Source organism: Melanerpes formicivorus, unplaced genomic scaffold (assembly GCF_026170545.1).
Source record: "Melanerpes formicivorus ecotype bairdi unplaced genomic scaffold, bMelFor1.0.p_v2 SCAF_30, whole genome shotgun sequence".
Classification (NCBI taxonomy): domain Eukaryota; kingdom Metazoa; phylum Chordata; class Aves; order Piciformes; family Picidae; genus Melanerpes; species Melanerpes formicivorus.
The window spans coordinates 4,368,023-4,380,608 of record NW_027142382.1 but is presented as its reverse complement, the minus strand read 5'-3'; the positions used below and the strand labels follow the sequence as shown (position 1 = coordinate 4,380,608).

At 44.3% G+C, this 12,586-nt stretch overlaps 1 protein-coding gene across 1 annotated transcript; it reads right to left on the bottom strand.

Annotated features, from left to right (window-relative positions):
- Positions 1-235: 235 nt before the first annotated feature.
- ATP6AP2 (ATPase H+ transporting accessory protein 2) lies at positions 236-12,363 on the bottom strand. The gene is made up of 9 exons (XM_068155093.1): positions 12,191-12,363; positions 9,509-9,639; positions 7,170-7,298; positions 6,164-6,259; positions 5,851-5,988; positions 4,951-5,004; positions 4,600-4,749; positions 2,235-2,351; positions 236-1,362 (listed from the first exon to the last, which is right to left on the bottom strand). The coding sequence occupies exons 1-9, from the start codon at positions 12,258-12,260 to the stop codon at positions 1,168-1,170; spliced, it is 1,080 nt and encodes a 359-aa protein (XP_068011194.1). The 5' UTR covers positions 12,261-12,363; the 3' UTR covers positions 236-1,167.
- Between the last annotated feature and the right edge of the window lie 223 nt (positions 12,364-12,586).

Sequence of the window (12,586 nt, the reverse complement as noted above, 5' to 3'; positions counted from 1 at the left end):
TCAGCCTGGCCAGAGCCTCATCCAGCCTGCTCTTAAACACCTCCACTCTTTGGCTCAGGAAAATCAATCAATACAGGGTTATCTTCCAAGATTTACTTTTGAAAGGCAATTTAAACTGAAGTGTTTACATTCAGGCCCACTGTCATATATAGAAAGCTGCCAGCACCTACTCTATTCAGCCGAGTCAATAGTAAACAGAAGCAGCTACACCTGTGATGCCACAAAAATGAGTGTCTTCAAGAAAGACTGTTCTTTATTTTATTGAATGGTTGAAGCAGGACTATAATCCAGATATATTTAAATCAAGTGTTGGTCCACTCTTATCCTCAAAAAGAATCCTATTTTTGTTTCAATAGTAACATCCACACAAATGGAAGGAATATGAAGCATCGTAAGAGGAACTTCCAACTGTACATGACTTTTGACCACAATCAAGACTGGTGCTACTCCACTATTTATAGACTCTGCACTGTATAGACCAGCCACACCAGTGTTAATTTACCTCCAAAGCATTAAAAGTTCTAGGTAAAGGATCCTTCTTGTCTGCAGCTCACACCTGAGCCATCCCCACCAGCTCAAAACGCCGTCGGTGCCACTAGAATCGCAGTCCCGTAGAAATATTTCTCTACTTAGTATTTTACTAAAGAATAATTACTATCCTCTCTGAAGTTACATACAGCCATTATAAATATTTACATCAAACATTTACAGCTGGCTCATAATATACAACACAACAACTCAGCTAGGATTTCTAACCTTCCAGTGTAAAAGTCTCAAACAAGGCGGTGCTATCATCGTTTCGGTTTATCTGGTTTGCACACAGCCACAGGCAGTACAGGGCATTTCAAAACACTCAGTGTAACATGAGCTTAAAAAAACAAGATGGAATGGTGTTACTTTAATAACAATTACTTTGGGGATTGTTGGTTGGGGTGGGTTGGGTTTTTTTTTCCCCTTTTTCTTCTTTAAACAAGCAGATTTCGATGTCTAAATCCCATCTGGTACTACTACTAACATTTAAAATAGGCTTGGGGCGGGGGGGGAGAAAAAATACTTAGAAATAAATACACCTTTTAAAAAATTCCACAATTAACCATGTTAGGACATTTGTTTTCCACACAGTTTAAAGGAGGCTTCGCTCTTCCTCGCGCTGAAACGCAGTGCAGTTCAATCCATTCTTATCTTCTGATTTGTCATCCTATAGATAATGCTGTCATAGCCAGGATCCATGTTCCAGAGGTTGTAGGAGATAACTATCACGGCCAAAGCAAGGCCTATCATCATCCACAGAATGATGTTGAAGATCACAGAGTAGTTGTAGTTATATGGATAGGCAAGGTTATATGGATTGTCTGTTTCACTCTGCAAAATAGAAAGTGTGCATTAAAAGTTAGCTTGCATACAAAACACATCCTGACTACCTCAGTGACCTCAGCAATCCGAGTAGGAGAGATGCATTTTCATCTAGACAATTCTGGCAATGGCACACAAGATGCAGAAATGATTATGTGACTGACATTAATGGAATCCAAAGGAATGAGATGACAGGAGCCTGACATAGCTCAGCTAGAATGACTGCGAAGCCCTGCAACCCAGGACAGAATAACCTCACTCAGCAGCACAGGCTGGGGATTGATGGGCTGTGCACTGACCAGCTGGGCAACAGCTCTGCAGAGAGAGACCTGAAGGTCCTAATGGACATGGTGAAAGAGGAGCCAGGAGCGTGCAGCTGCCACGGCACAGGGCAACAACATCCTGGGCTGCGCCTGAAGTGTAGGCAGAAAGCCAAGGAGACAATTTTTCTCTACCTGGGAGGCAGGGCTCAGCAGCACTGCTGCACTGGGGAGAAACAGGCAAAAGTGCAAATTCTAACAAGGCACAAGGGGAAAAAGCCTTCACAGTGAACGTGGTGAAGGCTTTGGATGAGGTTGTACAGCGAGGCTCTGGGACTTCCAGCTATAGCCTTTTCAAGGACTTGGCTGAACAAGAACCTGAGCAGCCTGATAAAACTCCCAAATTAATCCTGCCTTGAGCAGCAGATTGGAAAAGATGACCTCCAGAGGCATTCTCCACCCACTATTACTACATGATGGAGTGAAGATCATGACAAGTAAGCTGATCTCTTCACATCCATGCTTACACATCAGTCAGCATTCTAGTCCTTAAAAAAGGTTATGCTCAAGCAAAGTAGTGATGCATAGTGGATCACTGTCAATAAATTGCACATCTACTACCTGTGAAGACTGGAGGATGGAGCGACTCTTCCTCATGAGGGGAGAATTAAATGCCTTGACAGCCACCACTTCTACTACTGCATTCCCGTTGTACAGATTGAACATCTCGTCTGCAAACTGGAAAACCAAAAGGGATTCGATTTAAAATCTAGGCTGCATCAAGGAGAGCTTTGTTAGCAAGATGTACTGAACTGTAAGATGTCAGCTTCAGGAGTAAGAAGTTTATGGAAAGTTTACAGTATTTTAGAATTCCACTGAGTGCCAACTTCCACCTGGTTTACAGCATCTCTCTACAGTATCACTAAGGTTGGAAGAGACCTCGAGGATCACCGAGTCCAACCTGTCACCACAGACCTCATGACTAAACCATGGCACCAAGTGCCACATCCAATCCCCTCTTGAACACCTCCAGGGATGGTGACACAACCACCTCCCTGGGCAGCACATTCCAATGATGAATGACTCGCTCGGTGAAGAACTTCGTCCTCACCTCGAGTCTAAACCTCCCCTGGCACAGCTTGAGACTGTGTCCCCTTGTTCTGGTGCTGGTTGCCTGGGAGAAGAGGCCAACCCCTTCCCAGCTACAATCACCCCTCAGGTAGTTGTAGAGAGCAATGAGGTCACCCCTGAGCCTCCTCTTCTCCAGGCTAAACAATCCCAGCTCCCTCATCCTCTCCTCATAGGGCTTGTGCTCAAGGCCTCTCCCCAGCTTTGTTGCCCTTCTCTGGACACGCTCAAGTGTTTCGATGTCCTTCTTAAACTGAGGAGCCCAGAACTGGACACAGTACTCAAGGTGCAGCCTAACCAAAGCAGAGTACAGGGGCACAATGACCACCCTGCTCCTGCTGGCCACACTATTCCTAATGCAGGCCACGCCCTTTGACAACTGTTCAGACTGCTGCAGATGATGACTGCTTTCTGGGCTGAAACCCATTCTTTCACCCCTCAGAGAGGGCCTAATCAAGGCCTAATTACTAGTTTGTTTCCTAACTGTATGTCTATCAGTTTCAATAAGACACTAAGTGAATCAAGAACCTGCATACTGCAATCTGGTCCAAAGAGTAGTATGTCTGGTACTTTATTTGCTTACCTCCAAAGAGGTTTAGAGAAAACACTTACTTATCTTAGCAAATTCTGGCTTTTACATTTTTCCAACATACTTTTCTACCTCTCAAGAGACTGGTCATCATAAAGATTTTACCTCATGATTACATAAGACTAGTGGGCCCAGTGGATGGAAGGCTGACCATGAGCCAGCAATGTGCTCTTGTGGCCAAAAAGGCCAATGCCATTCTGAAGTGGATTAGAAAGGCTGTGGTTAGAAGGTCGTTTTCCTCCCACTCTGCTCTGCCCTGGTGAGGCCACATCTGGAATATTGTGTCCAGTTCTGGGCCCCTCAGTTCAAGAAGGACCTCAGAAAACTGCTTGAAAGAGTCCAGCATAGGTCCTCAAAAATGATTATGGGAGTAGAACATCTTCCTTATGAGGAGAGACTGAGGGAGCTGGGGCTATTTATCTTGGAGAGAAGGAGACTAAGGGGTAACCTCATTAGTGTTTAAAAATCTGTGACAGGTGGGTGTCAGTAGGATGGAGCCAGGCTCTTCTCAGTGATGTCCAATGATAGGACGAGGGGCAATGAGTGCAAGCTGGAGCACAGGAGGTTCCACGTAAACATAAGGAAAAACTTCATCCCTGTGAGGGTGACAGCACTGGAACAGGCTGCCCAGAGAGTTGTGGAGTCTCCCTCTCTGGAGATATTCAAGACCTGCCCGGGTGTGTTCCTGTGTGATCTGGTGTAGGTGATCCTGTTCTTTTGGATTTGGACTGGATTATCTTTTGAGGGCCCTTCCAGCCCCTCACATTCTGTGATTCTGTGAACACCTACTAAAGAATTACTTTTTTATGGACATTAATAGATGAACAGCAGTTAGAGGCTTGGGAGTTTAGATTTATATAGCTTTGTGGGCAAGACAGAACTAACCACTGTACTGTGGAATAAAGATTTCCACCAGTCTGAGCCAGCTTTTGTGAGACTTACTGGTGGTTTTAAATGCAATATAGTTATTTAGGAAAAACATCTTGAGTCATGTTGGTATTTTTTCAATATAATCCTGCTTCTTTACACAAGATATTTAACACATCACAGAACCATGTCAACACTTTCCACAGTGACTAATTGTAACAATCAGTTTTATAAGTGAACAACTGCATTTTAGAAACCAAACAAACCCAAGTCAAGCCATCACTAATGAAGTGACAATTCAAAGCAGAAGACAGTCAATGCACTGACTCCCTTGGAGCTGACACCAAAAAAATTAATTCCTTAGTAACCCTGTGAGTTTTATTCATCAAGCAGAAAGTATACCTTTTGCAAAGAGTCTACAAGAATCTGGGAAGCATCCTTGAACTGCTGAGAGTCTTCCCCATATCGTTTTGCAACCTCTTCCAAACCAGCCAGTTCCAGGGAATACAGATCTGGAGAATGATCTTTGGCTAAGTGCTTGTGTCGAGACAGCTTTGGCACACCATTGAAGGCAGAAAGAAATGAAATGATACACAGGTTACTTTAAAAACACACTTCATAGCATCTCTTTGCTGTGAGTAATCCAGCTTCACTTTCCACAACCATATTTCTTATTGGCTAGGAAGAAGAATTTTCTGCCAGAAGATAGGGAAAATGTTTACCAAAACAATTAAAACTACAATCAAATCTTACCAGGCTTGCAATATCATGTAGGACTTGTAGTTCTGACAGGAAAAGCAAGTCAACCTGGAGGAGGAGGCAAGGAAGAAAGAGATATTTTCTTTGATGAAACCGTAAGTTAAGGAAGTCTAACTTCGTTCCAAGTCTCAGTATTTTATAACAGGTTGGAAAGGACCTCGAGGATCATCGAGTCCAACCTATCAACACAGACCCCATGACTAGACCATGGCACCAAGTGCCACGTCCAATCCCCTCTTGAATGCCTCCAGGGATGGTGACTCCACCACCTCCCTGGGCAATCTGTTCCAATGATGAACGATTCGCTCTGTGAAGAACTTCCTCCTCACCTCAAGTCTAAACCTCCCCTGGCGCAGCCTGAGACTGTGTCCCCTTGTTCTGGTGCTGGTTGCCTGGGAAAAGAAACCAACCCCCTCCTGGCTACAACCACCTTTCAGGTAGTTGTAGAGAGCAATGAGGTCACCCCTGAGCCTCCTCTTCTCCAGGCTAAACAATCCCAGCTCCCTCAGCCTCTCCTCACAGGGCTGTGTTCAAGGCCTCTCCCCAGCCTTGTTGCCCTTCTCTGGACACCTTCAAGTGTTTCGATGTCCTTAAACTGAGGGGCCCAGAACTGGACACAGGACTCAAGGTGCAGCCTAACCAATGCCAGAATATGTCTGTTATGGCATCAGAACACCCTAGAAAGAAATTAGTCTGTCACTAAAGTTACTTCATTTTTAACACTCACCCAAAGTCCAACTTACTTCTAAGAATTCAGTTAGAAAGAAGTTAAAGCAGGCACTTCTAAATAAACCAAAGGGGGTGGGGGGGAAACAAACAAAAAATCCAAGAACAAAGCAGAAGCTAAGACAAGAAAAAAAACCACTAAAGATTCACACTGGTTGTGTTTTTTACCTCATTGTTTCTGCTGAGGGAGTTGAGAGGAAGGGAGCTGAGAATGGAGTTGTCCTGAAATAAGCGGTTTCGCAGCTGGCGTAGTGTGACAGAGAGGTCTTCAAACACAGAGTTTGCCTTGCCCACCATGTACACTCTCTGCAGGAATAACCATTGTTTGACAACAACAGAGGTTAGTTTTCAGTTCTTCCAGTCACATGTTAATAATCAATCACACTTGAAATCTCTCTCCAACACAAAATACTTTATATCATCCACCGCTTGCTCCCCAGCCACTTAGAACACTTGAAATCAGAACTGAAGCAATACTCACTTCCTCACTGGGGGCCAGCTGCAAGACCACAGGAGTTTCCTCAGAGAACAAAGTATGAATGGCATTTGCAACACTGTCAAGACTGAAAGGAACAGCCTGCAAGACAAAGCCAAGTTCAATCATGGGCTAAAATAGGGCTTCATGATATAAAAGGAGATAATCTGCTTAAACTACAGAAATAGGAAAAATAGGACAACATCTCTTCAATCTAAAGAGTACAAACACTTCCAAAGTGATAACAACAACTAATAGGAGCCAATGTGCAAAAGAAATATCAGCTGTGTATCTATGAGTAATCAATTTACTTGTATATATGGCAGACAACATATTTTTGGGGCCACAAGGGTGAAATTAAGAGGCTTACCTAAGCTAAGAGTACTGCCTTGTCAATCAGTAAAGGAAGACCATCAAATACAGAAGCAATATAAAAGGAGAACTCAATCTTAGTGCAAATGTAAAGTTATGAACTCCTGAACTCTGATGGCTTAAAATGTGCCAGTGGAAAGACTAACTGCTGAAGCACAAAGAAAAGAGCCTTACAGAAAATCACTACAATGACAAGAAATCCTCACACAATACATTTACTGGCAGGCTAATAAAACTATTAGTTTTTCTAAACATCATACAAAATGCTATGACACACTCAGCTGAAGCAAGAAAGTTAGTAATTCTGACTGTAAGTCAGTAACTTAACCTGGGAAGCAGTGGATTCTCTGCCTTTTGGTATAAACATATCAAAATCAGGCACCTTTCAAGAACATGCTTTGTTCAAACAAGTCACCAAACTCAATACAGGAGTCCCTCAGTGATCTTAAAGGGCCTCTCACTTTGTACAGGAGCCTGACTGTATCCTTTATCTTTACAGCCTGATCCATCATTCTAGAGGGGTAGTATGTGAACTCAAGGAAAGGAAGGTATAAATGAACATGAAGGACTAGAATAGAGAGTCAGGTGATTCTCATTGGCTCACAGAAATCACACAACAGCTCCAAATGTGGATACTTACATTCTCAATAGGGTAAGAAACGCCTTTCATAGGCAACGTCAGCTTGTCTACTCCTTTCACTGTTACCAGCACGGTAGCTCGAGGCCTGTGAAACAGATCACCCACTGCAAGCCCAGGCCAGGAAAGTTCCTATTATAAAATAGTAAAAAACCCTTTTTTATTTTCATGAAGAAGTTAACACTAGAGCATCTTCATCCTGAATAACATTGTCTCAAGTTAACCATGAAGAAACTGCTAGCTTCAAAACCTGCCAGTAACTTCTTAACAAAGTCTATGCTGAGAAAGCATTACACATATTGGATACAGTAAGAGCTATTTCTCATCACTAAATTGGGAGTACCATAGTTTGTATGTAGTAAGTGAAGGCTGAATTTAAAAACAATCAAATCACCACAAAATCAAAACCAAACCAAAACCTTTCAGAAAACACAGAAAGAGGCTTAAGAACATCAGAACACTAATTAATACCTTGACCTTTTCAGTAGCAGAAAGAGACATGAGGGGAAAAAGGGATGGCAGTGACAATCATTTCAACAGCCTACTAATCTAAAATGTAGAAGTTTGCACAGAAACATGAAAAAGATTCTTCTTACTTCAGTTATATATCAGTAAGAGCACAGTGAAGGCTACCTGGCTTGTGTATTCAGGCACAAAATACAAACTCAACTGCTGGGAATTAATTCAAATAGACTTCTCCATTTGTCTCAAAGACCTAGCCACTTAAACTCTGTGAAACCAGTTTATTTGGATTTTAGAATTACATGTCATTGACATCATGACCTGCATCACCCCAAACAAAACAGAAAACTTTCAAGGCATTATCAGGGAGAAAAAAGGGGTTGTTTTATCCTAACAGGAGAGGAATGTTTTTGAGAATCTCCAATATAATACAGCAAGAATTCTAATTTCTCTACAGTGCATCTACTGCATTGTCAGTTTATGTTCCAACAGGAACATAAACAGCCTTGACTTACAGTTGTACAGACTTACAGCCTTGATGGAGACTGCAAAAAGACTGTTTGGGCTATGCAGTACTCCCCACAGTGAGCTCTGCCCTGGTGACATTGCTGATAACTTTCCACTTCAGGGCTTAACTGAAGAGAGTAATTTAAACACATCCTTCCCCTCCTGCTTCCAGAATGTGCAATAATACTATTTCACAGTATTATGTAAGGGATGTTATGGAGCCATCAGAGCAACCGAATTCCAAGCTTTGATGCATACTGCAACACTTTTTCTCCCATGATAACCACAATGTACTTCCAGATGAGCAGTATGCCAAAAATCAGGAATGCAAAATGGGCCAAACCCTGTTTTGCTGGGTGTTTTTCCATGCAATGCACACAGTACCATCTGAGGTACTGTTTTTGCATGATAAAAGGATTAAAATATACTCAAATATACTACTCATAAGAGGTTGTTACCAGCTTAATGACCAAAAAAAAGAGACAATTAATTTACAGTAAGGTATTTTCAGACAAAGTCTGAAGCACAGGCTAACCACACTTGCATTCAAATGAGACTTATCAGACCTCTTGCCTGGCTGCAGCGTGGAAAAAAAGAGAAACTGACCTCCCTTGCCATCATTGTGAGAATATCTCAGCTTTGTAGCTTTCAGTATCTGGCAGCACACAGACACTGCTAGAAATGCTTGGCTACTATGCTTTCACATGCTGCTTCAACAGCCACTTGTCTCTGATGTAGTCCAGTAAAACGTACAGTAGGCAAGATGGAATCAATCCAAGGGGCTCCTACTCACGTGCCTCACTTTAAACAGCAGTAAAGCTATACTCAAAAACCTGACACAAAGTAGGTTTTCAAGGGTTTGGACTATCACTAGATACTTCCTAAGTATCTATTTCACTTGTTCTTTTTAGCTGTGCTCAGCAGCCAACTTTACTGACTTGACAAAACATCTGAGTAGCCAAGCCATTTCTCACAATCTGTAGAGTACCCAAAAGCAGAGGTCTGCAGATAGCTCCTAGGCAAAAACATGACAGTGGATTTGAGAGATTCTCAGTATATGACCATGGAGGGGAGGACACAGCATGTGGCTGTCTCTGAGAAAGTGAAGAACGTCTCAATAAAGACTCCACAGATTTGCTTGCTTCCTTCTAGAGCTGATGATTCAAACTAGCCAGCTAGCACAGCCTGTTGCTGCTCATCTGACTGATACAGCTCTGCGCTTGGAAACCACACTTGTGACAAGTCATGCATTCCCCAAGACAAACAGGATGATACAGAATATATTCCAGCACATGACAGGAAGATTTGCATCTTAAGTGAGTTTTAGAGGCATTTCAAAGTCAAGACAAAAAAAATCAAGACTTGAAACATACATCTTCAACAGAAAAGCCCATGGACAGCGCAGCTATGTCCGGGATGCGCTCGCCAGGAACGGGCCAGTTCCCATCTCGAAAAACAACCGACTGAGGCGATCGTAAGACACTCAATTCATCACCACATACATCTAGAAAACAAGCATAAAAAGCTGTCAGAGTTCTTGCACTCACTCTCTTGCATAACACAGAAAGACCATTTTAGAGCTCCAATTCCTTCTTCCTCCCTCTCATGCCTATCACTTTATGTAACACAAGCAGTGGAAGCCTGCTGTTTCAATGCTGTGGAACAGCAAATAGGGATTCTATCCAGCAATGACTAAGTATGGACAGATCCACATTTAGCAAAAGCAGAACAATTCAAGCAACAGCACAGTACGCTCCTGTGTACTCACTAGCAGGTTGTGAGGAGTGCTACAGTTCAGACTTGACAAAGCTAACTCCCTGTAAAGCCAGGCAGACTCCAAAATCCCACTACTTCACAAGCAGCTGTGCACCAGCTCAGCTGTTTGCTTTCAGGGCTGCTTTGGCGTGACACCTCTTTTCATGTAGACAACCACCTGAGCCGCTGTACCCAGAGCCAGCAGGATGAGCAAAGTCAGTGCCGGCTTAAACAGAGCACTGCCAGGAACAATCTGGCTTCTGCAGAACCTCTCCAGTGTCTCTGCTCTGCCTTCTCAAGCATGTGATGTTGTGAATGATTTTTCTTCCTTGAATGCAGTACTGGACCTAAGCTACTTGTGCAAAGCCACAGCCTTCAATACTTTTCATGTTGGGTTTTGACTTATTCAGGATCCCGCTTCACTCTCTTCCCCCATCACTTTTGAGTAGCAAAACTGACTAAAGTCTTATTTCTAAACTATATTGTGATGACAGTCATTTACTGTGTGATTAAGTCAGAAAGGACTCCACAGAAGCAAAAGATGGGCTTTTTTCAACCTAGCTTTAAAATATGAAGTCATAAATGCAACTTCTCTAAACTTTGACATTGATTTGGCATACATAAGCACTAAAATGCTCACTGTGACACTTCAGACATATCCCCCACCACCAGCAATCCGTGTAGGTGTTTAAACAGAAAACCAACCTGACACATACATTGAGAAAAATCAAGTGAGAGAGCAATAAATATTTACAGGTCACCTAAGTTCTAGCTATACAATCAGTCTGACTGTGTACTTCAAGACTGCATGAATAATATAACCCCCTAAAAAACCTTGAGGTACTTACTCATATGGTCACTGAAAACTAGCTACCAATCCAAGCAGCTATACACAATAGTTTTCTAGGGCATCTGCACAACTAATGGCACTTTACAAAAATAATGTAATATTAAATTGATGTGGTACACAGTTATCCTCCCTAACATTAACTTAACCAGCCTGACCTTGAAGATGCTGTTTTAAAGCCCGGGTCATAACCCTGCATACAAATGTTGACAGTAAATCTCAGCTATGTTATGATAAACATACTGAAGGTACAAAGTACTACCACACAGGTTGGGGAAGGGTAGTCAAAGGAAGGGCACAGGTCAAATGTACAGATGTATACAGAGTAGATTCAGGCATTTGTTTTGTTTTAAATTGATGTGTTCACTGCATGGCCTGCTACCAATCATAAGGGTGTATCAATCTCAATTTAAGGACAGAAATGTTTCCAGATCAATTTGCTTAAGAAGGAATTTGCAAAATTGGTACAAATGTGTTTTTTCCCTCAGTCTGAAGAATTTCATATGTTGCTTTCCACAAGCTGAGAAGCCAGAGACGTTATTTAGGAGAGTAAAATTATAGCGTTACCCCTTTCCATGAAGTTTGCCTTGCCAGACTTATTCAAGGTCTCAATGATTATACCTGAATTTGAACTTAGGAGTGCAAGCCTGTTCCTCAGACACACTATAATTGCTTGACCACACTACCCCACTAGGCCACATAATCAATGAAGCCTAAAGAGTAAATTCTGCATACTGTTACCCACCCACCTACAGAACATATAAACTTCTACCTTGCCGAGGCTGTACCGCTGGAGAGCCTCAGCCCTCAAAAGCCTTTGTGAGCATATGCAGCAGAACTTAGATATACTGAGTGAAAACTACTTACGGGGCCTAGGTGCCTTAAGTGCTGATCACAAGCCTGACTCACAACGCATGAGAGAGCCTCCAGCGACCAGGAAAGCAGCACGGCATGAAAATTTGTACATAGCATCAAAACGATGTGTAGCTCCAAAGGGCTCCACGGGGCCCTGGACTAGGGGGAGGGATGCCTTCCACACTGTGTCCGGAGCAGATGGGCCAGGTATGGGGGAGAAGGGAGGGCTGCCGCTCCTACCTCTCTCAGTCCTGAAAAAGCAACTAACTATACACCCCTCCCCACCCCCGAGCTCTGCCCACGGAAGGTCTAAGTCCCGGGGCCGTCTGAGGGGGTGAGGAGCGGGCGAGGCTCGCCCTCTGAGGGTGCGCCAGGCACCGCAGCGCCCGCCCAGGGCCGCGCACTCGCCGGTAACCCCCGGAAGGCTCGTGTCCCTCAACACCACCCTAGCCCCACACTCCTCCGGCTCGCGTCCTCCGGCTCGTTGCCGCTGGGCTCACCGCCCTTTTCCCCGCAACGGCTACGCAGCCCTCCCCGCCCCCCGCGGCGGCTGACCAGGCCAGCGTTTCCCCATGCCGGCTCAGGGAGACTTGCTCACCGGCGAGACAAGCCGATGTCACCAGCACCGCCACCTCCAGGACCCAGGGAGCCACGCCACGCCGTCCCATGTCCACCGCCGTGCCTCCCACCGCGCTGCCAGACGCCGCTGGGGAAACGGTGAGCCGCACCGTCGGACAGAGAATCCCCCCGGCTGCTCCGCCCACTGGGCAGCGCTGACGGACAGCCGCCACAGCAAATCGGAGGGTGAGATCGGGGCGGGCGGGCAGGAGTCTGCATGAGTGACGGGCAAAACTGGCCACTCGCCAGTGGAGCCCACCCCCACCCTTGTCACGGGGCTGTGCGGTCAGCTGAGAGGCTGTGGCGCTGGTGGGCGGAGCTTTAGCTTGAATGGCGTTTCCAGTTGGCCAATTAGATCGTGAGAGATCGCTGCACC